Raw genomic sequence first — 27,447 nt, 5'->3', positions numbered from 1 at the left:
ACAGATGTGGGGACAGAGGGCCCAGCGCAGGGCCAGGATTGCCTCGGGCAAGCTGCGCTGTATGCCCTGACCCTAACCCTTGCTCCACCAATGTTTAACCGGCCAAAAGAAAGACGTCAGTAAACTGGGCAGCTCTGCCGTGCCACTGCAGGACAAGCCACTCTGCCCTGAGCCTGAAGGCTCCCAGTCCAGGACCCCAAGGTGGGCTGAGAAGGCCAGGGCTCTACTGGAATCCACACCCAGGCTCAGACCCGAGAGCGTGAAAAACAAACAAAACTTTCAACAAACAGGATGGCGGGGGGGTCTCCAGGAAGAGGGGGGCATGAGTACGGGCGGGCAGGTGAGGTGTCTGCGGCACGCGGTGACAGGTAGGCAACTTTTCCACCCTCCCGCACCCACTCTATCTGCTGCCCTAAACCCGGGGAGGGGCTGTGCCCTTTTATTCATTTATGATTATTTTTTTTTAATTTTATTGATTTTATTTTTTTGCTGTGTTGGGTCTTTGTTGCTGCGCGCGAGCTTGGGGCCACTCTTCGTTGAGGTGCACGGGCTTCTCACTGCAGTGGCTTCCCTTGTTGCGGAGCACAGGCTCTAGGCGCACGGGCTTCAGTAGTTGTGTCACACGGGCTCAGTAGTCGTGGCTCGTGGGCTCTAGAGCGCAGGCTCAGTAGTTGTGGCGCACGGGCTTAGCTGCTCCACAGCATGTGGGATCTTCTCGGACCAAGGCTCGAACCCGTGTCCCCTGCATTGGCAGGCGGATTCTTAACCACTGCGCCACCAGGGAAGTCCCGGGCTGGGCCCTTTTAGAGTTAACTGCCTCATACCTACTCCAACAGGGTGTGTAATAAAAGCAGTAGCCCCACCCCAAATTCCACAGATGTGGCCATTTTTAAGTTTACAGATGTGGCTGTTTTGGCATTAAGCTCATAACTGTAAATGATGGCCTTGAACTGCCATTTCATGATTTGTCACATTCAAACATTACCTATTTACTCACTGTTGTGGAAGATTCTCCCCACTCCTGCCCCATCTGGATATTCGCTTCTCTAACTTTAGTTTCCTAATTGGTTATATTTGTGACTTTATCTAATATCAAACACAGACATACATCCCATAGCTAACCCTACCATGGTAATCATATTACAATATATAAATGTATCAAATCAACACGGTGTACATCTTATTATGTCAATTACATCTCAAAAAGAAAGAAATTTTTTAAAAGAAAATAAAAAACACAGCCCAGAGGCACTTAAAATGTTTCCCCAAGCTGCTTGTTCTGGAATTTGTCTCCATATTTCTAAATAATATGCCAATACCAGTAACTTGATTCATCTATATAAAATATAATCAGCTGATTTCCTATTATGATAGGGTGGATTTCAATGTCCTTCCTTCTCTGTCTCTCACCCATCCTCCCAATAGTTATGGGGCTAAAGTTTAAAACAAATTATATCCATACTGTATGTTTTCATTATTAGCCTTTGAAAACACTGTTCACTATTGTTTGCTTCTCACTACAACTGAGTTGTTTTTCCTGCTGTGAACCTTCATTTACTTGGATTTCTTTTTAACATATACCCAAGTCATTCCACACAATCTAAGAGCACTGTAATGTTCTTCTAATCTTCCACATATAAAGCCTGTCGAAGAATTTCTCCTGGGGGCACTCTGTCCTTTCCCGTCAGTGCTGTCTGGAACTTCCTCCACCATCATCCTGGGAAGTTCCTTCAACCCCCTCTTGTGTGTATGGTTTGTCGTTGTTTTGTTTTGTTTTTGTCTTTTTGGCTGCACTGCACAGCTTGCAGGATCTTAGTTCCCTGACCAGGGATTGAACTCGGGGCCATGGCAGTGGAAGCACCGAGTCCTAACCACAGGACCTGTGGGGAACTCCCAACTCCCTCTTGTGTTAAAACCCCTATTTCCTGGATTCCATGTCTCATCTCTCTTGGTTTACTTCATTTGGGTGGAACACATACTTCAGTAGTTTCCAGAGAGGCACGTTTCTTGTGACTTCACATGTTTAGAAGGACCTTAATTCTGGGTTTGGCTGGGTATAGGACTATAAGTTTCAAATAATTTGCACTTAGAATTTTGAAGGCTTCAATGTTTTCCAGCTTCTAGTTGTGCTTTGGAGAAATATGATAATAGTACAAATCCATTATTTTCTATTCATGATTTGTTATCTTTCTCTGAAAGTCTTGAGTAAATGCTTTGAATTCGGTCTTTAAATTTCACTACACTGAGCTCTCCACCTGCCCTTTGAATTTGGAAACTCGTATCTTTCAGTCTGGGGAACTTTCTTGTATTATTTTGTAGATTATGTCCTCCCCTGCATTTTCTCTTTCTCTTTCTGTAAGTTCTATTATACTGATCCTCTGCTTTACTTATCCATCTTGTTTTGTAATCTTTCTATTGAGTTTTTCATTTCTGCTATCAAAACTTTCATTTCCAAGAGTTCTCTCTTATTTTATGAATTTTGGAGGCAAAGTCTTCTCATCCTGATGTTTCTATTGAGTAACTTTTCTCTGTTGTTGACTTTCTCTTCCGTGTTGAAGGCTTTCCTCAAATGCTTGAGGATGTGTGGCTGTTTACCCATATTTAGGAATGAAGTCCTAAAGGTTGTTCAGAAGCTCTGTGGGCATGGCTTGTCCACAGGTGGCTTCACTTTGGGCCACAATTCAGCGGCTAGCCAGATATTTTTCTGGGCACTCCCAACTGCTAGGCTGTGTAGACCTTTTCTATGGGATAGCTTAGTTACTGCAGAGAATAGTTTTCTAATCTTCTGGGTGGGGTGATTTAACCCCAGCCACTACCATTCAGAACATGGGAGAGAAGAGACTGTTTTCCCCTTCACTCCAGCCTCTGGCACCTGCTGTCCTCAAGTCTGGAGAAACTGATTTCCCATCCCTTATGGGGGACTCATGGGTAGGAGTAGTTTTGTTTGGGATGGAGGTGGGGCTCTGGGGGTTTCTAACAATGCCCTTCCCTGTCTCATCTCTATCTTCCATAAATACCTGAGCCCAGTTCCTGAGTCTGGCAGAGGATGTACTCAGAGAAATGCTAGAAGAATACTTCCAAGCACCAAAGAGAGGTACGTCTCTTCAGATTGAAAGGGTTCGCTGAATGGTGAGAAAGATAAATGAAAAAGCACACATAACAAAAGATATCATGTTGAAATTTCAGAACACCAAAGCTTAAAAGTACATCATCTATTGCAAATGACATGACTGACAAGGGCTTAATTTCCAAAATATACAAAGAAGACACACAGATGGACAACAGGCACACAAAAAGATGCTCAACATCAATAATTATTAGAGAAATTCAAATCAAAACTACAATGAGGTATCACCTCAGTCAGAATAGCCATCATCAAAATGTCTACAAATAGGGCTTCCCTGGTGGCGCAGTGGTTGGGAGTCCGCCTGCCGATGCAGGGGACACGGGTTTGTGCCCCGGTCCGGGAAGATCCCACATGCCGCGGAGTGGCTGGGCCCGTGAGCCATGGCCGCTGAGCCTGCGCGTCCAGAGCCTGTGCTCCACAACGGGAGAGGCCACAACAGTGAGTGGCCCGCGTACCGCAAAAAAAAAAAAAAAAAAAACTACAACGAGGTATCACCTCACACCAGGCAGAATGGCCATCATCAAAATGTCTACAAATAATAAATCCTGGAGAGGATGTGGAGAAAAGGGAACCCTCCTACACTGTTGGTGGGAATGTAAATTGGTGCAACCACTATGGAGAACAGTATGGAGGTTCCTTAAAAAACTAAAAATAGAGCTGCCATATGACCCAGCAATCCCACTCCTGGGCATATATCTGGAGAAAACCATCATTTGAAAAGATACACGCACCCCAATGTTCATAGCAGCAGTATTCACAATAACCAAGGCATGGAAACAACCTAAATGTCCATCTACAGATGAACGGATACAGAAGATATGGTATATTTATACAATGGAATATTACTCAGCCATAAAAAAATGAATTAATGTCATTTGCAGCAACATGGATGGACCTAGAGATTATCATACTAAGCGAAGTAAGTCAGAAAGAGAAAGACAAATACCATATGATATCACTTATCTGTGGAATATAAAATACGACACATGGGAATTCCTTGGTGGTCCAGTGGTTAGGACTCCACGCTTTCACTGCTGAGGACACAGGTTCAATCCCTGGTCGGGGAACTAAGATCCCACAAGCCACAAGGCACAGCCAAAAAAAAAAAAAATAGAATACGACACAAATGAACTTATCTACAAAACAGAAACAGACTCACAGACATAGAAAACAGACTTGTGGTTGCCAAGATGGGGAGTGGGGGTTGGGCAGGGGAGGGTTGGACTGGGAGTTTGGAATTAGCAGATGCAAACTAGTAGATATAGGATGGATAAACAAGGTCCTACTGTATAGCACAGGGAACTATTCAATATTCTGTAATAAACCAGGAAAAGAATATGAAAAAGAATATATATATGTAACTGAATCACTTTGCTGTATGGCATAAATTAACACATTATAAATCAACACTACTCCAATAAAATAAATGTTTTTAAAGGAGTACATCCTCTACATGCCTATCTGGCTTTTTCCCCCCTCTCATACTTTACATTTCTTTGTCATTTAGTTCTATTTTGGGATTTTTTAAAAAACTTACTCTCATAAACCTTCTATGGAATTTTTAAAATAGTTTCACTGGGGTACAACTGACATAAAATAAACTGTACATGTTTAAAGTGTACAATTTTTGGCATATATATACAGCCATGAAACTATCACCATGATCAAGATAATGAACCTATCCATCACCTTCCAAAGTTTCCTCCTGGCTCTTCCCTCCTCCTTTCCTTCCTGACTCCCTTTCCTGTCCCCAAACTACCACTTATCCGATTCCCATCAGTAAAGATTAGTTTGCTTCTTCTAGAACTTTATATAAATGGAATTAAACAGTATGTACTCTTTACTGTCTGACTACTTTTACTCAACACTACTTTTATGCAACATATGAGATTCACCTGTGTTACTATGTTTATTATATTAACAGTGCATTCCTTTCCAGTGTTGAGTAGTAGCCTATTGAATGGATATAACACAATTTGTCTACCTAGTCACCTGTTAATGGATATTTGTGTTGTTTCCAGGTAGGGGGGGATTACAAATAAAGCTGCTATAAACGTTCCTGTATGAGTCCTTGTACTGGTATATGCTTTCATTTCTTTGGGGCAAATACCTTGAGTGGAATAGCAAGTCTGTATGACAGCTGTATGTTTAACTCTTTAAGAAACTGCCCGACTGTTTTCCGAAGTGACTGCACCATTTTACACTCCCATCAGCAGTGTGTGAGAAATCCAGTTGTCCACATCCTATCCAAAACTGGATGTGGTCAGTCTTTTACATTTTATCTGTTCTAACAGAAGTATAGTGGTAACTCACTGTGGTTTTAAGTTCCTTTTCCTTACTGACTAATGACGTTGAGCATCTTTTCAGGTACTTGGTTGTCATCTGTTTATCTTCTTTGATGACGTATCTCTTCAGATCTTTTGCCTAGTTTTAAAAATTGGTTTGCTTAGTTTCTTATTACTGTATTCTGGTTACAAGTCCTTTATCAGATATATATTTTGCAAAGGTTTTCTCCTAGTCTGTGGCTTGGATTTTCATTCTCTTGACAGTGTCTTTTGAAGAAGAGAAGTTTTTCATTTTGATGAAGTCCAATTTATCAGGTTTTTCTTTATGGAGTCTGATTTTGTGGCTGTATTTAAGAAATCTTTGCATAACACAAGGCAACAAGGATTTCCTCCTATGTTTTCTTCCAGTAGTTTTAATGTTTTAGGTTTTTCATTTGGGTCTAGAATCCACTTTGAGTTAAAAATTTTTTTTAATGGTGCAAGGTATGGATCAAAGTTCTTTTTTTTTCTTTTTTTCCCCTTTACATATGGATATCCACTATCATCTGTTGTGCAGACTATCCCTTTTCTACTGAATTGCCTTTGCACCTTTGTCAAAAATCAGTTGTCCCTTTATACACGGGTCTATTTCCAGACTCTACTCTATCCCATTGATCTCTTTGTCTATCTGTATGCTAATACCACCCTGTCTCCATTACTGCAGCTTTGTAAGTCAAAAAAGCTATTGAAATAATAAGTGAGTTTAGCAAGGTTGTAGGATATAAGATCAGTATCTAAAAATCTATTGTACTTCTATACATTAACAATTACCAACTGGAAATTAAAACAAAACAAAACGAAAAACCCTTACAATAACATCAACAATATGAAATACTTTTGGGAAAATCTGACAAAAGATGCAAAACACCTGTATGCTGAAAACTACAAAACGGTGGTAAGAGGAAATTTAAAAGACAGAAATGAATCAAGCAATAGCCTGTGTTCATGGACTGGAAGACTCAAGAGAGTTCAGATGTCTGTTCTCCTCAGATTTGCCTACAGAGTCAATACAATCTTGATGAAAACCTCAGCAGGCTCTTCCTAGAAACTGATGAGCTGCTTCTGAAATTCACATAGAAATGCAACGAGCCCTGAAAAAGAACAAAACTGGAGGACTTACATCACCGGATCTCGAGATTTACTGAAAAGGCAACAAATGTTTTATTTATTTATTTACTTATTAATTTTTGTCTGCATTGGGTCTTCATTGCTGCGCGCGGGCTTTCTTTAGTTGCGGTGAGAGGGGGCTACTCTTCGTTGCGGTGCGCGGGCTTCTCACTGTGGTGGCTTCTCTTGTTGCGGAGCACGGGCTCTAGGCACACGGGCTTCAGTAGTTGTAGCTCGCAGCTCTAGAGCGCAGGCTCAGTAGTTGTGGCGCACGGGCTTAGCTGCTCCGTGGCATGTGGGATCTTCCCGGACCAGGGCTCGAACCCGTGTCCCCTGCATTGGCAGGCAGACTCTCAAGTCCCTGTGTGTCTATGTTTATATGTGTTGGGAAGAAATGTAACATAATAGTTTCATATGTTTATTTTCAACGTACAGGGTAATTTCACAACTGTTTTCCTACCCAAGCCTCACAACAATCCTGGAATCGTGCGTGACTGGTGCCCTCACTGCCGTTCTACAGAAAGGCAGGGAGAAATGGTGACCTTGCAAGACCACACAGTCACTGGGTGGCAGCTGCAGATTTGATCCTGATTTTCTACCTCCCTGTGGTCAGCTTCCAGAACTCAGGGAGCAAGTATTCTGGGATATGGGAAAGCAAACTCCCTGGGAAGGGGAAGGTGGCCAACAGCATGGACAGCGGAGCCCAAGGGCCACCCCAGCCTGGCCGTGAAGCAAGTTGTCAGCCATGGCGCTGCCTCATAGGCAGGGCCCTGGTCGTCCCTGCACTGTGAATACCAGGCTCCACTCAGCCCAGAAATGCTGTTTAATCAGTAACTAGACGACTTCCTTTTATTACCCTACTCTTGGCCCCACTTTCAGGCATATTAGAGATCATCTTGCCTAACCCAGTCCTTTCACTGATAAGGAAACTGAGGCTGAGAGACAGGGAGTGACCTGTCCAAAGTCACAAAGGGAGTGAAGCCAGTAAAGCAGCAAAGCGGGACAAGCCACACCAACCCTCGCCGGGGTTTCACGGATGCCCGGGATTGGGTGGCCCCCGGGAGCAAGTGGCAGGGAGCTCCCATCCGTTCGGGCTTAACTGAAAACATAACCTTCTCCCTACACATAACCATCTCTCTACAGACTGCAGAGCCAACAGAAGAGGGAGGATGCCGGTGCCTGCCTCTGCCTGTCCTGTCTTTCGTAAAAGTAAACACATTTACAGGTGCACATACAAAACACAGTGTTGTAAAGCAGGTGCTGGCCTACCACAAACAGAGGCCATGCAACTCTCATGGCCTCTTCTCCCCGGCCAGCTCGAGTTAGATCTTGGCTCAAGGCCAGCTCAGACAAGAGAGCAAGGGATGACTTCCTGGAGGACAGACAGACATCAGGGGTGCACACAGAGTGAAGCCCCAAAGGGACAAAGGGGGAGAACCCAAGGGGTGGGGTGCAGGGGCAAATCAGATCACCACCATCCCCACCCAACTTCCTGGAGGGATAGAGGGAGCACCACCCAAAAATCCAGGAGGGGAGACAGAGAAGCCCCGGAAAATATCATACTTTCTGCTGGTTTAAGCACACTAGTGCAAATGATGCATATCCTCCCCAAGGTCAGTGGTTGTCCAAAACACTAATTTATAGAAGGTAAAAAGGAAAAGGCATATTTTATCTGATGCTATAGGAAAGACCTTTGCGGTCACCCTACTCCTGTTAGGTACGAAACTCACCAGGGCTGAAAGCTAAATGCTTAGCAAGCAAAAGTGTGTCCAAGTCAACCACAGAACCCTCATGCTGGCGAGGACCCGTTACCTGGCTCCCCAAGCGCACACTGACGGCCGGCCACTCGCTCACCAGGGCCCGCTCTCCCACCGGCTCCGGGGACCCGCAGATCCGAAGCCGGAAGGTGGCATTGGCAGCTCAGTGCGGTCCTCATGGGAGAAAAGCTACTGGTAAGGGTTCACGTTTATAAATAGCAAAAACAATACTAACGATCTAAAAATCTGCACGAGATTTCAGTCGAAGCAGACGGAGAAGAAATAAATCTTCATGCCAGGCTCTCCTTTTAAAGACTGTTCCTCATTTGGCCAAGGTTGGGTGTGATTTGCCGGGAAGGCAGGGGATGAAGCTGAAGACTGAAGAGGTGGCCGAGAGTCCTGGGAGGGGCCCCGAAAGGCCCTCACGTGACGTCTGGTGATGTGCTTCTGCAGCTGAGGATCAAGGTCAAGGGGCAGAGGTGATGTCACTGGCTGGAGACACCGACCTGAGACGAAGACGAGGGTGGCTGGCTTCATGTGCCACTCCCAACTCTGCCGTGGACTGGTGGCAGGCGCTCTTCGCTCACCAGTTCCGTGACTCGGTGTACCCACCACCAGCTGGGATGGATTTCAATTCCATGATGATGTCATCCCACCACCGTGGTCATGAGGACCATAAAATATCCCTGAGATGGTTCAAGCAAGAAAGCACAGTCTCAGCACCTGCAGCGGGTTTCCAAGGTGAGGGCCAATTCCATGGCACTGCGAAGATGCTTTTCTTTCCAAGAGGAATGACAAAGCCGGCGTGACTCTCGTGGCCGCTCCCCGATGCCAGTTCCAATCAGATCCTGGCCAGGGTCCCCAGAAACTCAGCATGGGCTCAAGGCCACCGGAGACGACAGAGCAAGGAGTGTATTCCAAAACTTAACACTGCATTTGTCATCCTGGGAGATGCTGAGAACAGTACAACACGTAGCACTGAGATACCAGGGGTGAAACTGGAGAAAAGCCCCTTCTTCAAGCTGCTGGCTATGAAGGGACCCTGTACTTTGATGGACTCTCTCCAGTTAAGTCAGCACCCACAAAAAATCCAAGAGGCTGTGGGCAGCGTGCGGCCAATATGCAGGTTCCCAAGGGTGGGGACTTCACCTAGCCTGTGGCCACTGCAGTCCTGGCCCAGCAAAATGATGGGCACAGAAAGGACACTTGATTTGCTCATCACAGGACGATCGAAGCAACAAAGGAGAAGGGAAAAGAAACCCATGTCGGAATCCACCCGCTCACCAGCCCGGGGCATCTGATCCCAAAAGAAGCCAGATTCTCAAGAAACAGGAAGCTCCCGTTGACGGCACCAGCCCAGCATACTCCACACTTGCCTAGCCATGAAAAATAACGATAAAAAATCAATAAAAGAAGCACAGCGCTTGCTCCGCATCCACATTCCCCGGCCCCTCTCCCGGGAGATCCTAATGCAGCAGGGCAGGAGCAGAGCCCTAGGGTCCGCAAGTCTAACCTGCGTCCCAGGTCATTCTTGGGAACCAGCCTGTGAGAATACACTGCCGCCTACCATTCCCAGGAGGCTGCTGGCCCGGCTCACCCACCGCCCGCCACAGCGAGAGGAGCCAGCTGGGTCGTGTCAGTTTCAGTCAGCCTATTTTAAGCAACCGCCTGGGATGCGAGGTACCTGCGCAAGGGGCTGGACTTGGCTTCTGCGCCCAGGATCTCCCCACGATAGGTTATTAGCACCATCTAGAAGCCCCGGAGGCTGCCAGCGGATTTCTGCAGACGCATACTGCCAGCCAAGGCCGGTCAGCTGGTGATGGACTCCCCAAACCCTCTGCCTTCTCGTTGCTTGACCCTCTCACCCTTCCCCTTCAACCTCGTCACTGTCCTCAGCTGCCCCACCTGAAGAAGGACCTGCCGGAAAATGGGTGAGGCTGCGGGGCCTTAAGGAGGATCCAGAATTACCTGCAGATCTGTGAGTCTAAGGAGAACAGAAAGCTGACCGAGAGCCAATAGCTCCCACTGAAGGAAACTAAATAACCCAAAACTGCACACCTGGTCAGAGCAGGACGGAGAGTCCCAGGGGGCTGACTCAGCCAACGCGGGCACTGTTGGCCCGGGACCGGGTGGTTCTCTGCCAGCCAGCGTCAAGCTCCTGCAGGTTTCATGTCCGGGTCCCCTCCCGATACCTGGCACTGCCCAGGGCCACCCCCCGCCCCCGCCCATGCCACTGTGGCACTGGTACCACACCACCTGCAACCGGACTCCGTGGATACAAGCCTCTTCTTTCTTTTATGAGGGGTTGGAGTTGGTGGATTTCCACCCCTTCAACACTGGTCTGGGAGTGCTAACCTTGACCCCAGCCAGGAGGCCCCCAAGGCTGTAAGGAAGCAGGCACCATCCTGCCACTCTGAAAGGCTCTGCTCCTGTCACCACCTCCCAAGCCCAGCCTGTCCCTGAGGACACAGCCCAGGGCCGAGCCCCTCCAGGAAGTGTCCAAGGACCACCCTGGTCCACAGTCTTTCTCGCTGGGACCTCACCTCCCTCAGACCCTTGGCATCAATGATAGCCCCCAGCCACAGAGGGCGGACAGGCAGTCCTAGGAGGTCAGGCTGCCCCACTTTCCTCTTTGTACTGCTTCTCTACCCCGTACCCCCTTCCGTTGACCTTGCGCAGGGTTAGAACCTGACTGATTGATGGGAGGAAGGACTTCTCTCTTCCTAGCCAGAATTACGTAGCCTACCCAAGGCAGGTGCCAGGACCCAGGCAACTTTCTAGACCGGTGTCCACCCCTAGAAGGGGAGAGAATGCTCAGTCCACACCCCAGGGATCTGCTGATAGCCCCCCAAGCTCTCTGGTGTCAGCCAGCCCGGCCACCTGCTATACCTGATACCGATACCGAGGCGTCTAAGTTTAGGCCCTCCCGGTCTCACCCTCTCCCAGCCCTCAGTTAAATGCTCCCCCAGGGCACAACCTCTTTTGTAATTCCAACCAGAGAATTCCATCTCAGATGGGCTCCAAGATTGTGTAACAGAGCAGCACCCCCAAACCCAGCCAGTCTCTTTGATCCCACAAACTTTGCACCTGCCCTGTCCTTTCTGGCCAGAGACCATCTTCCTGGGGCAGCCACGCCCACCTTTCTCCCGCTCCAGTCACCTGACCGGGAGCAGAAGTATCTGCCCGCAGGGGCACAACCAGGCAGCTTCCCCCAGAAGCTAAACCAGAAAGAAACTAAACAAAGAACCAAGAAACAAGACTAAGAAACTAAGAAACAAGGAACTAAACAAGAAAGAAACTAAACAAGACAGAGATAAAGGCAGCGCCGTGTAACTCCTTTCCAACCTTCTTCTTGACTTTTCACCGAGCCCACATTCCGATTTCATGGGCTAGTGCTTTTTCTAGCTATTGACATTTTTGCTGAGATCACTGTAAATCCAAATGCAGTTGTAAGAAATAATACCAAGATCCCTTGTACACTTTGCGCAGTTTCCCTCAGTGGTAACATCTCGTAAGACGACGTTATAACACCACAATGTTGATATAACCCACAGATCTGGTTCAGAGTTCCCATTCTACTTGTACTCTTTTGTGTGTAACTATTAAGTTCCATACGATTTAATCACTGGTGTATGTTCCTGTAACTACCAAGTGTCAAGATTCTGAACAGTTCCAACGCAAGGATCCCTCCCACTGCCCTTCTGCAACCATACCCACTTCCCTTCTGCCCCCCAGCCACTAGCCTAAAACCGTCCTTTCAAAAATGTTAGATAATCCCTCGTCCGGGAAGATCCCACATGCCGTGGAGCAACTAAGCCCGCCCTCCACAACTACTGAGCCTGCGCTCTAGAGCCCGTGCTCCGCAACGAGAGAAGCCACCGCAATGAGAAGCCCGCGCACAGCAATGAAGAGTAGCCCCCGCTCACTGCAACCAGAGAAAGCCCGCGTGCAGCCTCGAAGACCCAATGCAGCCAAAAATAAATAAAATTTTAAAAAAAATGTTATATAAATGGATCATCCAGTATAGAATCTTTGGGGATTGCTGGCTTTTTTCACTCAGCAAGATTCCCTGGAGCACCATGCATCAATGCTTGGCTCCTTTTTATTGCTGAGTGGTATTCCGCAGTACCTTTTAGCCTTTTTTAACAGCTGCCTTGCTGGACCCAGGGATCTGCAGAAGTTAGTGGAAACACCCCCAAGCACACCAGCCTCCAGGAATTGACTACATTCAGAAACGCCTCTTCCACCTTTTCAGTAGCTCCCAGGAATGTTCACTCAGCTACAAATCTAGCTGTTTGGGAGAAAGCACTGAATATGCAAACAAGAAAGCCCCGTCGTCGCCAGGGGAGGGCACCTGGAGGCCCCAGTCCACAATTACAACCTGTGCACAGAAGTCAAAGGACGGGAGAGAGGAGAGAACTGTGTCCTTGGAATCGGATTCTTAGAGCTGAAACAGTTTAGACATCATTGCATCTCCCGTCCTCCCAAGGCCACCCTTTCTGGGGCAAAGAGTATTTTCAGTTAAGGCCGGTGTTACAAAGTTCTCCCTTCCCCCTAGGGCGATCGGCATCACAATAGCCCTGCACATTAGCACTGCAATAGAACCAGCCTAATTCCTCCAGCTCAGGGAAGCTCCTGAAATACTCTTCTGGGTCTGCTCTTTCTCTGGCTAAAATGCTCAACAACGGTTCAAAGTGTTTTCTGAACCTCTGGCCATCTGCACAGCAGCAACATTCCCGTTAAGATGTGGAACCCAGAATTCAACAGCATAATCCAAACGGGGCCTGACCAGCAAGGGCCCCATGAGGGCTGCCCGTCAATCTCTTCCCTTATCCCCATCGCTCTGTTTCCATTAATTGTCCAATAACACAGTCAATTAGCACACACAAATAATACAAATAAAATAATAATAATACAGAATGACAGATCCACCTGATGAAAGTTTACACAGCAAGAGCGGTTTTTCAAAGAGTAGGAAGTAACATGGAAAAACTCTCTAAAATACAATGTTAAATGAAAAAAAAAAAGTCAAATTGTTGGGCACTTCCCACCCTTCCAGACTCAGCTTAGGTGTCTCCTCTGAGATGCTCCCAAGGAAAGCCCCTGCCCCACCATTTTACTGGGGTGACAGCCTCCAGTTTCCCTATCACCCCAAACATACCCGCATCCCAGTCTCTCAGTCTCTCAAAGTCAACCATCTGCTCCTTAAGGATGGGGGAGCGGAGAGGGGGCTGTGTCTTGCTCCACAATCTTAGCATGGGTTAAGATTTGTAATAAACGTGTGATGAATTAATTCATTACAACCATGTCTTTAGCTGCAGAATAGGAATGACATCATGATTCCATTTGGGGAAATAGAAGACTGTGGGATAACAGAAACCAAACTATTTATAGGGGTTATAAAACCTGGGGAAGAGAATTTCAGAGGAATTTCACTGTGTGTATTTCTGTATTGCTCAACTTTAAAAAGTCCTTTCCTAACTTTAATGATCAGAAAAAAGAAAGCAACTTTTTTTAGAAAATATGCATAGGAAATACCAAGTTATTAAAATGCCTCTCTAGGGAATTCCCTGGCGGTCCCCCCCCAGTGCGTAGGACTCCGTGTTTTCATTGCTGAGGGCCTGGGTTCAATCCCTGGTCCGGGAACTAAGATCCCGCATGCCTCGTGGGTGCAGCCAAAAAAAAAATAGTATAAACAAATAAAAACATCGGGGAGGGGGAAATTTTTTACTTTACATTTTAGGGAGCCACATTACATGCCTGGCTTCGTCAACTCAAACTTCTGGATCTGCTGTGGTGCCGTTCACTCCTCAGGCCCCTCACGTCTCAGCTGTGGGAGGGTGGAGGTTTTGCGTCTGCTGTCGGGGTGGTGCTCTTACCCGTAAGGCAGCTGGACACAGTGCTATTCTCAGCAGCCTCTCCTGCAGGCAGCCTAGGTCCTTCTGACTCATGATTAAATCATCCGAGGTATCGGCCTTTCCCTCCCACTAGGGTATCATCGACAGAGCTGAGAAGCAAACCTCCAAGACTTCATCAGAGTTGTTACTAGATAAGAAATGACACAGGGCTTCCCTGGTGGCGCAGTGGTTAAGAATCCGCCTGCCAATGCAGGGGACACGGGTTCGAGCCCTGGTCCTGGAAAATCCCACATGCCGCGGAGCAACTAAGCCCATGCGCCACAACTGCTGAGCCTGTGCTCTAGAGCCCGTGAGCCACAACTACTGAGCCTATGTGCCACAACTACTGAAGCCCACATACCTAGAGCCCGTGCTCCGCAACAAGAGAAGCCACCGCAATGAGAAGCCCGCGCACCACAATGAAGAGTAGCCCCCGCTTGCCGCAACTAGAGAAAGCCCTGCACAGCGACGAAGACCTAACGCAGCCAAAAATAAATAAATAAAATTAATTTTTTAAAAAAGAAATGACAAAGGAGGGAATCAGGGGCAGCCCCAAGGCCACCGCCCCAAAGGACTTGGATGCACGAGGGGACCCTCGTAGGCCCAGCTGCTCAGCCAGACACCCCCCTCCAGACCAGACTCTCCTCCAGCCCCTGGCCCTCCAGCGTGACAGCAGATAGGAGGCTGATATGCCTTCCAGAACATAAACAGTACGTGTACAGCAACACACTAGACAAAACCCAAGCGTGTGGCGAAGACTGGAAAGAGTCATGCAAAACGTAAACAACCTGATGAGTCCCCTTATGATTTTTAATCGTGTGTGTAGTGAAAACAAAGCTACGTTTTCCAAAGCCTGTTGAAATCCCATCTCCAGCCAGTCTCCTGGTCTATCAGGTGAGTGACCTCATCAAGAGGAGAAAGCGGACGAGTCTGGTGTGAGAGGTCTTTAGTGGATCTGTGTTGGCGCCTGGTTCTCAGCACTCTGTTGGACGATGTGTCCTAGGATTTGCCTGGGGACGTGCATCAATCCCCCTGCCCTGGGAACACAACTGTACAATGGCTTTGAGGTTAAGGCTATGAGCTTTGAAGTGCACAGATCTAGGTTTGAACTCCTGCTGTGCCTCTGCCTTTGGGCCATTATGCAAGCCCTCTGAACCTCAGTGTTGTCATCTGTAAACTAAGTTTTTCGCGTATAGCTGCTGTGAGGATAGAGAAAGAGAATACACTGAAGTCCTCGTATTTAGTGATGGGTAGCAATGATTATCACCATCTTCTTCTCCATCTTTTCACCATCATCACCACCAACTAACTCAGAGAGACAGAGGATCCAAGATTCCGACCGGTTAGCCAACTATCACAAGGGTTCTAAAGGTTCTGTTGCTAAGCCTGGACAGAATAAGCAAATTCTGAAAATAGGAGATTCCAAGACAGAATTCTCATAGGAATCTGCTTCTAGCAAAGTTCTCAGTGGGACTTCCCTGGTGGCTCCGTGGTTAAGACTCCACGCTCCCAATGCAGGGGGCCCGGGTTCAATCCCTGGTCAGGTAAATAGACCCCACATGCTGCAACTAAAGATCCCGTGTGCCACCACTAAGACCCGGTGCAGCCAAATACATACATAAACAAATATATAAAAAGAAAAAAAAGTTCTTAGCAAAGAAAAAAGGGCAATTACTGCCCATGAGCTCTGAGCAAACCCCAAATACCCTTCTCACCTCTGCCAGCCAGGGTGAGAACTCCATGAGAATCTTGGAACTTCCCATCTCCCATTTCTATGCTACCAAATGGTTATTATAAACGCGCTAAGCCCCAGGCATTTCAGAAAATCCCAAGTAGAGAAAATCCATTTTCTTACGAAATCAAACCAACTCTTACCCTTAGTAATTCTCCCCTTCCTGAGCGCACTGGGCTGCCAGCCCCGCCTTGCACTGCAGCAGTCCAAGTAGAATATAGTAAAGCCAGACTGCCTGAGTTCAAATCCTGATCTCACCACTGTTTCCCTCTGTGACCTTAGGCAAGTTACTTAGCCTCTCTGTGCTACACTTTCCTCACCTATAAAAGGATAATAATAATAGTCTTACTCTAAGAGGTACAATACCCACACACGGTACATGCTCAATAAACTCAGCGATGATTATCCGTATTCTAAACACGCCAGTAGTAGCCAGTGCGCAGGGTCAGAAGCCACATCTTTGGGACCTGGGCTCCTTAGGGGCTTGTCACACCCTCACTCCTCTTCCAAGAACAGACTTTCTCTCTTAGGAGAGACAGGAGCCAACAGCCTGGGCAGAACCACAGACCAGAGAACGAGCTGGCAGCAGGGGACTCCGGAACCACGGCGGCCACAGGCCGCAGCTAGCAGTGAGAGGCCCAGGTTGGGAAGCCTGTGATGAGATGCGCCTTCACCAAGGAGCCGGCTCTGGACAGACCCACGCCCGAGTGATTCCCAGGGGCAGCAGGCGACGTGGGCTTCCTCCTTGGGCAGCTGTCAAGCTAGTGTTGTCTTCTCTTACCCTCAGTTTTCCCGTGTCCTAAACGAGGGCCACGGATTTCCAGGTCTTCCCAGGACCGAGGTGGAGGGAAGGGTGTTATAAGGCCCGCAGGCTTGCTGTCCATTCACAGCACCCAGGTCTCAGTCTTAGTTCCCACTGCTTACCAGCGCCCCTGCTCTCTTCTCACCCCTGCACACACCTCCCAGCACGGGGCCTTCCCCTTCCGGAGAGGCCAGCACAGGCTCAAAGAACCGAGAAAGGAAGAAGTGCTTGAAGTTCTGTTTTGTGTGGTAGGAGGAAGAAAGGGGTGTGTAGCCGGTCTTAGCATCCATTTCCCTTTCACAGGAGGACTTTCCTCATAGAAGCCAAGTAAAGGGAGAGAAATGAAAACTGAAGAGGGTTTCCATGGCTGGGATGCCACTCCCCAGCACCCCTCGAAGACATTCCCTGTGTTCAGCAGGTAGGCCGCATATCTGCGCAGTTAGCATCCTGACAACCTGGGTTCTCAGCCTCTTCCCATGCATCCTGCTGACTCGACGTCACCTTACAGTTTGTCTTGAGGCTTTTCCAACTCAGAAATTCAAACTGTGTGATTTGTACACCAGGCTGCAACTTATAAAGGGCTTTCATGTAAAGCATCCCCTTTAATCTTTGCAAAAAACCTGTAACATATATATCATCCCCATTTTATAGCCACAGAAACTGAGGCATAGAGAGATTAGGTAACATCTCTGAGATCACCTGGCGGGAAAGCAGCAGCACCAGGTCTTGGCTCCATGTTGGATGCTCCTGTCACCACATCACAGATGGCTCTGGCCACAATTCACCCCCCCTGGCCCTTCGAGCCTGGGTTAGACATCCCTCCTAAGCGGCCCGCAGGCTTCTCCAGAACCCAGTCCTTACCATGCAGAACTCAACTCCCTGAGGGCAGGGACTGTGTGACTGGGCTCCTTCTCAGGGCTATTACCCAGCACCTGGCACATGCTCCATCCATGGGCACCTAATAAATAGCTATTATGTGGATGAGTGAATGTTCGACCAATTAACAAAGCGATGAGACTCTGAATAGCCACAGCGGCACAGCCTGGCCCCTACGACCTCTGAGTTTGATCCCACCACATCTGACTTCTCAATCCTGGTCTCTGCTTGCCGAGGAGACACTGAGTCTCACCCAGGGCAATGCTGACTTGAGGAGGAACCGAGAGCTCCTTCAAAGCAGCTTCCTCGCCACCATCAAAGGTTCAGCAGGAGCCAGGACACCCGGTGAGGCAGGCTTCCCACTTCTCGTTAACAGCCACACAACTGGCATCTGTGCCCCTGCTCTCACGCAGGCAGGGCTCACACAGTCCCCAGACACAACACGTACATCAGGGCTCCGGAGACGATGGGGAACACAGAGGTGACCACTTCCCACTAAACAGGAACAGGTGGAAGTGGGGCAGGGGCCGGAGTCATCAGCCTTGGGAAGGAGGCAGCCAGTACAAGCACCACCAAACAGAATCCTTCTCCAGCCACGCAGGGATGGAAGAGGCCAGGAGCAAGGAACTCAAACGCAGCAGTGCCGTGTGAGGCCCCGCAGGACCTAGCCAGGCTCTGCTAATGCCGAGGACAAACCCAGGGACAGCAGCTGCCCCTCCCAGTCAGAAGACGAGTCAAGGGAGAGTCTGCAGACCCTGACTGCAAACACTGCAGGGTGATCCAGGGGCTGAGAGCTTTGGGAAAGCACGGAGTGGAGAGGCACATCTGAAGACTTCCCGGAGAGACAGAAAGGAGCTTTGGGCACAGCAGGCTACTTCCTTCGGGACAGTGAGTCACGTCTAATGTTCACACACAGCTCTTAGCGTGGCTCTCAAGAAGGTAAGCTCCTTAAGGGAAACAACCATATCTTATCTGTCTTTGAGAACCCAGCTCAGGACGAGGTACAGAGTGGGTTCAACGGAGCCTGGCAGGAGAAAAGACAGAGTGACCCACGCGGGGGAAAATGGCAGAAACGGAGTGGAAGGAAGAGCCCAGAGGAGAACGGATGAGCTTCACGGCAGGTGAGAAATGAGCAGGGACCAAGGGGGAAGGAAGCGAGGGCTGACGGGTGGGAGCTCCGTGGGAGCCCGGAGGACAGTGTGGAGCGTGGGCGGTGAGAGGCGAGTCCAGAAGACCCAGCTCTCCCAGTGTCAGCAGGAGACAGTCCCAGGAAGGGAAGTGAGAAAAAACAAGTGACCCGGAGGGAGGGAAGAAAAACAGTGCTGAAATAACAAACACCAAACAGCAGGCCCTCTGCTGAGGCAGGAGTCCAGAGCCCCAAGAGGCAATTATCAGGGATTCACAAACACGGCAATTACAGAAAGGAAACAGAAGCCGCAGAAGCTGGCCACCCAGCTGCATCCACCTCCAGCAGGGCAGACACTCAGTGGGAACACAGACCCCAGCCTCCAGACTGGCTGCTGAGTCCACACTTCCTTCCGCAAAGCCGGTGGAAAAGTGGAGAAAACAAGAGTGCCCAGACTCAGTTGCTATTTGTGGTTCAGGGAACCACGGAAGCCCCAGAATCTGGTCTTCTGCAAGCTCCCTCAGTCAGGATGCCTCTTGGAGAAAGGAACTGATTTGAGAGACCTCCAAAATCTGGCCTGGCATGGGAGCAACGGCTGCAGTGCGGGGTAGCAGAGGAGCTTACTGACCCCAGGATCCCGGAAGAAAGGGAGGGGCAGACCATCCGCTGCTCCCTCCTGAAACAGCCCCTGCCTCTCAGCGCCCACTCGGTGCGCGGGCCTTCCAGGACGCCGGGGTCCCCGCTGGCAGAGAGGTGGAGGCCTGGCTGCTAGTTTCGCCTGGGCACTGCTACCTAGGTGTGGCCATCAATAAAGCAGCTAACAGCCCATTCCCGCCTCTCTACGGTAAGACTTAATGTTCGTTTTTAAGGTCTTTTAAGATGTCCTTGTCCTTTCTGCCAAACGAGAGCTTCCTGCTTCAGTGTCTCCAAAAAGCTCAAGACGCAGGTTCTCACATCCTGTCCCAGAGTCACCTTCCCAAAGGGCTCCATCCCCGCCCTCGGAGAAGCCCAAACAAGCTCCACCTGGGAGTCCTAAGCTCCAGGCTCCATGGCAACCGAAGCTCTGGTCTCCCAGTTGCCCTCTGCACAGGTGCTCCATTGCCTTCTGACCAGCAAGACAAAAACAAATTCCTGCAGAGGCCAAGGACGCTAGGACTCCAAAGCCCCCTGGAAACATCCCTTCCCCGGCCCAAACCACCCACTCAGAGCCTGCGCCGCTTCTTCCTTTCCCGATGTGCACGGACAGCGCGGAGTTCTTCAGGGACCGAGATGAGCCCCCTTCCAGGCCAGGGAAAGGCCCGAGGGCCAGGAGGACCGGGACAGGGCACTGCGGGACCGCCGGAACCGGGGAGGGCGCCGCGAGGCTGGAACCGAAGGTCCGGCCGGGAGCCCGCCGAGCAGGAAATTCCACCTGTCGGGTCGGCGCCGCGGCCACAAGCCGGCAGCGTAGCGGCTCCCTTGGCCGAGAGAAGCTCGGTGCTGCCGGCCCCCTGGGACCCCCGGCCCCCAGACCCCTGGCCCGCCGGTCCCCGGCCCCCCCAGGCCCCCGGCCGCGGACCCCCGCGCGTCCCGCCCCGAAGCCGCCCGCGCCTCCCGCGCTCGCCCACCTCCGGCCGCGAGGTGTACTTGAGTCCCGCGCCGAGGCCCCCGGAGCCGCCTGGGCCCCTGCGCGCCCGCTCGCTCTTCATGGTCCCGAAGGTCGTGTGGCTCAGGCCATCGCCGCGGGGCCGGGGCGCGGGGCGGGCCTGGTTCCGGTCTCAGGCCCAGCGCTCCGGCCGCCGAGGCTCTGCCGGGCCCTTCCTGTCGCGCACAGGTAGTTTCAGGGTGTGGCTCCCGGGCCGCCCCGCCCGCCACGCCGCCGCCGCCGCACCTTCCCGGGCCCGCGCCCTCCTCTCCCCTCCCCTCCCCTCCCCTCCCCTTCCCTCCCCTTCCCTCCCCTTCCCTCCCCTTCCCTCCTCCCCTCCCCTCCCCTCCCCTCCCCTCCCCTCCCCTCCCCTCCCCTCCCCCTCCCCTCCCCCTCCCTTCCCCCTCCCCTCCCCCTCCCCTCCCCTCCCCTTTCCCTCCCCCACCCCCATCCCGCCGGGCTCGGGACCGCCTCCTCCCCTCGGGAAGCGGGAAAGCGAGGCCACCGCCTGAAGTTGGTGGAAGAGCTAGTGGCGACCTGACTGGGGTTGGCCCTCGGTCCGCACAGTGCCCCCGCACGGAAGAGGCGGGCGGGAAGGACCGAACAACTGCGAAACTTAATCCCCACCCCCTCGCCCTCCTCCTCGAGTAGAAGTGGCCCTTTCCGCTGGAAGTCGACCTCCCTGCCGCCTCCTAGAGGCCCACCTTGGTTTCTTTCCCTCCCTCCCCCTTGCATCTTCAGTTTCTCCCCACCTTGCTCCACATCCAGGTCTCAGTTATAACCCCTCCAAACCCAAACAAAACCCATTTTCTGGCCCCTAAATGTCAAGGTTCAGCCTCCTCCTTTTTTTCTCTACACTTTCTTGGCAATTCATCTTGTGGCTTCAAGTAAGTAACTCTGCCTTCCTAGCACTGGCATCGTGAAGGAGTGCCACTTCGGCATTCGCAATTGCTTGGGAACTTCTCCATTTGTGTTCTACTGGCGTTACAGAGTCAACAAATATTATTGAGCACATATTATACGCTAAGCACTGTTCTGGGTGCTGGGAAACAAGAGTAAACAAAATTAAAACCCCTGCTTTGCAATCAGCAGGCCCTGAACTTCCTTCCAAGACTTGCCATCTTGCACTGTTTTCTCCATTTATAATACTGTTCTCCTAGGCTCCAAACCGTGGAATCGCCTTTGACTCTGCAGCCCCCTTGCATCTCATACCTACTTCGATCCAGACCTGAGCAAGTCTTTCTCTTTAGTAGCTGATGTGTACCACCTCTCTTTCCTCCCCATTCAGAAGACCCCACTTCAAGCTCTTATCCCCCTTTGTCTGGATTAGTATAAGAAGCAAATGGAGAATGTGCCCACCCTGTCCATGGAGAGAGGTGGCCAAGCTCTGGCCAGAGGCACCGGGGCACCAGGGCAGCGAGGATGTCGGCTTTGTTAGTCCGGGCCAGTGTCCGTGCTGTGAGCCAGAGGAAGCTGCAGCCCACCCAGGCCACCCTCACGCTGATCCCTTCAGCAGTAAACAAGATAGAACAACTTCTGAAAGATAAGCCTGAACACGTAGGTGTGAAAGTTGGTGTCCAAACCAAGGGCTGTAATGGCCTTTGCTACCTACTAGAATATACGAAGACAGGGAAACTCTGACGAGGAGGTTGTTCAAGATGGTGTCAGCATGTTCATCGAGAAGAAAGTACAGTGAATACTTTTAGGAACAGAAATGGACTGTGTTGAAGACAAATGATCCAGTGAGCTTGTGTTCAACACCCCAAACATCAGGGCTTCTCTGGTGGCGCAGTGGTTAAGAATCCGCCTGCCAATGCAGGGGACACAGGTTCGAGCCCTGGTCCAGGAAGATCCCACATGCCGTGGAGCAACTAAGCCCATGTGCCACAGCTACTGAGCCTGTGCTCTAGAGCCCGCGAACCACAACTACTGAGCCCACACGCCACAACTACTGAAGCCCGCGTGCCTAGAGCCAGTGCTCCGCAAAAAGAGAAGCCACCACAATGAGAAGCCCGCACACCGCAACAAAGAGTAGCCCCCGCTCACCGCAACTAGAGAAAGCCCACGTGCAGCAAGGAAGACCCAGAGCAGCCAAAAATAAATAGATAAAAATAAATAAATGTATTAAACAAACAAACAAACCTCAAAGGAACGTGTGTCTGTGGAGGAAGCATTGCCGTTAGACTCCTCAGGACTGCTCAGGCTGTAGGCCCCAGGAGAGTTGTGGAAGCTCTAGGGCTTATTGAAGAAATCATGTGACTGTCACGTGCTTAAGGTTTGTAATGTCTGGCTGCCTTACAAGGAAAGTAAAGTGGTGCGTTTAGAAAAAATAATAATAGTAAGCAACTGGATCTCCTGCCTCCAGTTTGCTACCCTCTGACCTCTCCGGCACTGGCAATCAGGTTACTTATCCTAAACCACAGCTCCTGTAAAACCCGCAGTGTCTCCTGGATCAAATCCAACTTCCTGCCTGGCTCTCACAGCGTGACCTGTCTTCCTTTGCAAACTTGCCTCCCGGCACTCCTACTAGGACCCCTTTTCTGCAGCCAGACTTCCCCACATTTGCACCTTTCCTAAAGCTTCTCATCCGCTGGGAAGCCCTTCTCCTTCACAAGCATCTCTGCACATTGGGACAAAGCCGCTTGCACAGCACTAGTCATTCATGTTCTTCACCAGAGTGTTTCCAGCTCTCTGCCTTCTGGGCACAGGCTGGAATTTGAAGTTAGGTGTGGCCCTGTGGCTAACTGTGGGCAGGGAAATGGCAAATGGCAAACGATACACACCTCTTCCAGGTAGGAGCATGAGGACGCAATGCGCAATCCCCATGCCTTCTCTCCCTGGCTAGGTGATCCTGGAAGCACGTGCTGAGATAAGGCAAGACCCCTATTAGCCTGCAGCCCTAGGTGGCTGCAGTGAGCAGAGACTTCTGCTGATGTGCGTTTGACATGTAGCATCGATGAGAAGTAAGCTTTTGGGATGTTAAGCCACTGAGAGTCGAGGTTTGTTTGTTATTGCAGCAAGTCTAGCCTATCCAGATTGATACCCTACTTCCTCCATGAGGTTTTCCTTCCCCCTAAACCAGAACTAGGTCTGTTTATACCTCTACTGTGGAATTTATCACCTTTTCTTTGCATTTCTGTCAATGTCTTATGCACCTTTGAGTCCTCAGAGCCTAGCACACTGACTGGCACCATCCCCTGAATAAATAGAAAATAAGTCTCTGCCCCTCCCATCCTATGAAGCATTCCAAAGCTAAAGAAGATATCAGAAAATAATTTTCTGCGTATTGTGACAAAGTCACCTACGGAACTTTGTAGGTACTACCTTGGTACCACAGTCACCAATGACACAATACCCTTCAATTAGTGTAGATGATGGAAAGTAAGCTGGATCCAAAGTAACATAAAGGAGAGGCATTCATGGCACTAAAACCTGCTGCCCTGCTGCAAAAGGAGTGTCTCATATCATCTCCCAGGTTCCTGGAACATCCTCTTTTATCTCATGGAGCTGTGAATGCCTTGCACGTAGAAGGCACTCAGTGCTGTCATTTGAATGCAAAGCACATGCCCTGCATTGACTGCGATTGCAGGCTAGGAGGAGGTGATGCAGGCCAAGACCCTCCCCCTGACATTGTGTCACGTCAGCTTACTGAGTGCACACCACGCATGTGACAGGGGAAGAAGAGTAACCACATGTCCTGACATTAAACCCATGACATGTGAGGTCAGTGCTTTTATTCCTAAATTGTAAGTGAAGAAACCCAAGAACAGAAGCCCGAGCTTCTTTTTTTGTTTGTTTGTTTGTTTTTAATATTTATATATTTTGGCTGTACCGGGTCTTAGTTGCGGGCATGCGAACTCTTAGTTGTGGCATGCGTGCGGGATCTAGTTCCCCGACCAGGGATCGAACCCGGGCCCACTGCATTGAGAGCGTGGAGTCTTAGCCACTGGACCACCAGGGAAGCCCCCTGAGCTTCGTAATATGCTGACATGCTCATCAGCTGCATGGCCTCATTTTTCCCTGCAACCACATTTAGAGAGCTCTTACGTGGACCAGGAAAATCAAAACGCCCTCGAGTGCAAGCTCTAATGGAGGAGAGTACCAGATTCTGGAAGAACTGAGGAAGGAGAGATTAACTATGCCTGTGAAAGCTCCACAGAAGTGGCATTTCAGCTGAATTTGGATTTCACCGAGAGAAGGAGAAAAGGGGTGGGGGGTGGTGAGATGTGGGAAAGATTCCAGGCAGATGCAGTATTGCTCTCAAGGCCAGGGACGTGGGTGGGCGTCATGCAGGGGGAAGGCAGAATTTCCTCGTGACCGCTAAACAACTGGTATTTAGAAAGTGCATGTTTACCTTCCACTGGGGAGTAGGTGTCAGGTATACACATCTTGTTCTAGACGATTAAGCTACATTCACGGATGACGGCTCCCTCACTGGTTCACCCTGCTCTCCGCCCATTCCAAACGTCTCCCACACCACTTGTCTGCGGACGGGTCCTCTCGGGAGTGGGATTTGCCTGCAGGCCTGGAGTGATCTGCTTCGCCTGGGTTTGCTCCGCTTCTCACCAACTTGAGCAGCAGCAGAGCTGCTGGGTCTGCCTGACGCGGCCACAATCCCTCCCATGTCGTCACCAGTCGAAGCCAGTGTCTTTCAGCCTGTGGTCAGTCCACTAAGCAGCTCTGGCCCCAAGGACATTGGGGCAGTCGGAGTGGCCTTCTGAGGGGCCCCCAGGGGACAGAGTCCTGGGGTCAAGAAGAGAAGGACTTACCCGGGGAGGGGGAGTGTTTGTGGGGGAAGAGAAAGATGGGAGTAGCTTGGGAGTGGGAGTGTTTGTGGGGGAAGAGAAAGATGGTGAAGGAGGCCCTGTGAGTTGGTCACTGCAGCAAACTACATGGGCCTCAGGCTGACATCTGAGTTTGAGTCTGGATTTACCCCCTAGGAGTGTGAGAACCCGGCTATATCCTTTAGGCTGTCTGCTCTTGGGTTTCTTCACTTACAATTTAGGAATAAAAGCACTGACCTCACATGTCATGGGTTTAACGTCAGGACATGTGGTTACACTTCTTCCTCTGTCACATGCGTGGTGTGCACTCAGTAAGCTGACGTGACACAGTGTCAGGGTGAGGGTCTTGGCCTGCATCACCTCCTCCTAGCCTGCAATCGCGGTCAATGCAGGGCATGTGCTTTGCATTCAAATGACAGCACTGAGTGCCTTCTACGTGCAAGGCATTCACAGCTCCATGAGATAAAAGAGGATGTTCCAGGAACCTGGGAGATAATATGAGACACTCCTTTTGCAGCAGGGCAGCAGGTTTTAGTGCCATGAGTGCCTCTTCTTTATGTTACTTCGGATCTGGCCATCTTAGTAATAATACCTTCAACGTCCATTTATTGAAACAGTTCTAAAGGCATCACCGACTTTCTTTATACCACCCACCCACAAACAACAAATCTGTCAGTTCTACCCCCAAAATATATTTGGAATCTGTCTACCCCTTGTTTTCCTACTGCATCTCACTATTGCAAACCACCATCTAGTCCTCCCCGGACTACACGTCACCTCCTGAAGCCCTGCCTTCTTCCACTCAGCTCCACCCCAGTCGGCTGTGATTACAGATACACGACACTGCATCACCCGTCTTTCAAAACACAAAGTTCCTGAAAGCAAGGATCAGTATCTGCTGGTTCCCCAGCTCACACTCAAGAAATGCTTGTTAAATTATTTTAAAATGAAATGAATAAGTGAAAATGTTTTCTGGTTTTCCATTATCACTCAAAATTTTTATTGTTAAATGCAACGCAAATATAGAAAAGAGCATAAAGTACATACACAGCTTATTGGATTATTCTAAAGCAACACCTTATCATCACCACTGGAACTTTGTCAACACAGCCCAACCCTGACCCCTCCATGTGCCTGTCCCCAAACAACCCCAGTTCCCCGACCAGGGATCGAACCCGGGCCCTGGGGAGGGGATTACTTGTTCATTTTTCTTACATGGTTTTGATCATCCAGGCCTGAATCTCTGCACATCATTGTTTAGCTTTGGCCTGCTTTTTGTTTGTCTGTTTTGTTTCCAACATATCTTTTAGGTCTCTTTTAATCCAGAGGTTCCCGTTTTTCTTCCTTTACAGTTGTTCTTCCTTTACAATTTATTTACTGAAGAAATCAGACCATTTGTCCTGTAGACTTCCCACAGTGAGGATTTTGTGGACTGTATCTTCAAACTGTTGTCTCTTTAGTGAGTTCCCTCGTGCTCTGTATTCCCTACAAATTGCTGTATTTAGAGGCTTAACGAGATGAACGTTTGATTGTGTTTTGGAGGGAAGATTCTTCATAGGTGGTGGTGTGTTTTTCAACGTGAGGCCTATGTCTGGCTGTCTCGTTTTGTTTTCCTAGGTCCATGCTTAGATTCTAAATTCAGGAAATGTGAACGGTAACATTTCAATTTATCGTCCCTTGTTTATTTACATGCTGGAATACTTCTATAGAGAGAAATTTCTCATCTATGTGGTTACCCGCTAGTAATGTTTGTACAGGAAGGCAAGAGTAAAGGCCTGAGTCTCTCCCTCTGTTGAGTAGTTTTCAAAATAGTCAGCTTTCTAGCATTTTCCAAAGGGAACAACTGGTGTTTGTTTGCTTGTTTTTGTATTATTATGAATTCTTGGATTTAAATGTATTGATATGTTTTGGTTCATTGCCATTTGTATGCTACTGATGTTCAAACTCTCCCCTCTGTGACCAGCAGGGATGTCTTCAAGTTGGTTCTGACTCTTTTTTAAAAAATATTTATTTATTTATTTATTTTGGCTGCACTGGGTCTTAGTTGCAGCGTGCCGGATCTTTTTAGTTGTGGCATGTGGACTCTTAGTTGTGGCATGTGGACTTCTTAGTTGTGACATGTGGACTCTTAGTTGTGGCATGTGGGATCTTGTTCCCCGACAGAGGATTGAACCCGGGCCCCCAGCACTGGGAGCGCAGAGTCTCTTACCCACTGGACCAGCAGGGAAGTCCTGGTTCTGACTCTTTTTTGACCCAATCCTACTCATCTTTGATCATTCTTTGCTTTCTGG

At 49.5% G+C, this 27,447-nt stretch overlaps 1 protein-coding gene across 4 annotated transcripts in view; it reads right to left on the bottom strand.

Annotated features, from left to right (window-relative positions):
• The window catches only part of ST14 (ST14 transmembrane serine protease matriptase), a 39,760-nt gene extending 17,209 nt beyond the window's left edge, over positions 1 to 22,551 (bottom strand). The window contains exon 1 of one of the 4 annotated variants that reach the window (XM_070046224.1): positions 22,515 to 22,551. Coding sequence is in view for 1 of the 4 variants with exons in the window: in XM_030841315.2 (XP_030697175.2) it covers positions 20,356 to 20,436 (81 nt within the window). In the remaining 3 variants the exon portion in view is untranslated. Of the gene's footprint in view, positions 1 to 8,550; positions 9,668 to 16,725; positions 16,855 to 20,355; positions 20,620 to 22,514 lie in introns of those variants that run through there. The other 3 variants (XM_030841315.2, XM_060304302.1, XM_060304303.2) reach the window with 3 other exon arrangements.
• Positions 22,552 to 27,447: the final 4,896 nt, after the last annotated feature.

This window comes from Globicephala melas, chromosome 8, assembly GCF_963455315.2.
Source record: "Globicephala melas chromosome 8, mGloMel1.2, whole genome shotgun sequence".
Classification (NCBI taxonomy): domain Eukaryota; kingdom Metazoa; phylum Chordata; class Mammalia; order Artiodactyla; family Delphinidae; genus Globicephala; species Globicephala melas.
The sequence above is the reverse complement of the archived record's forward strand: the minus strand, read 5'-3'. Positions and strand labels throughout refer to the sequence as shown.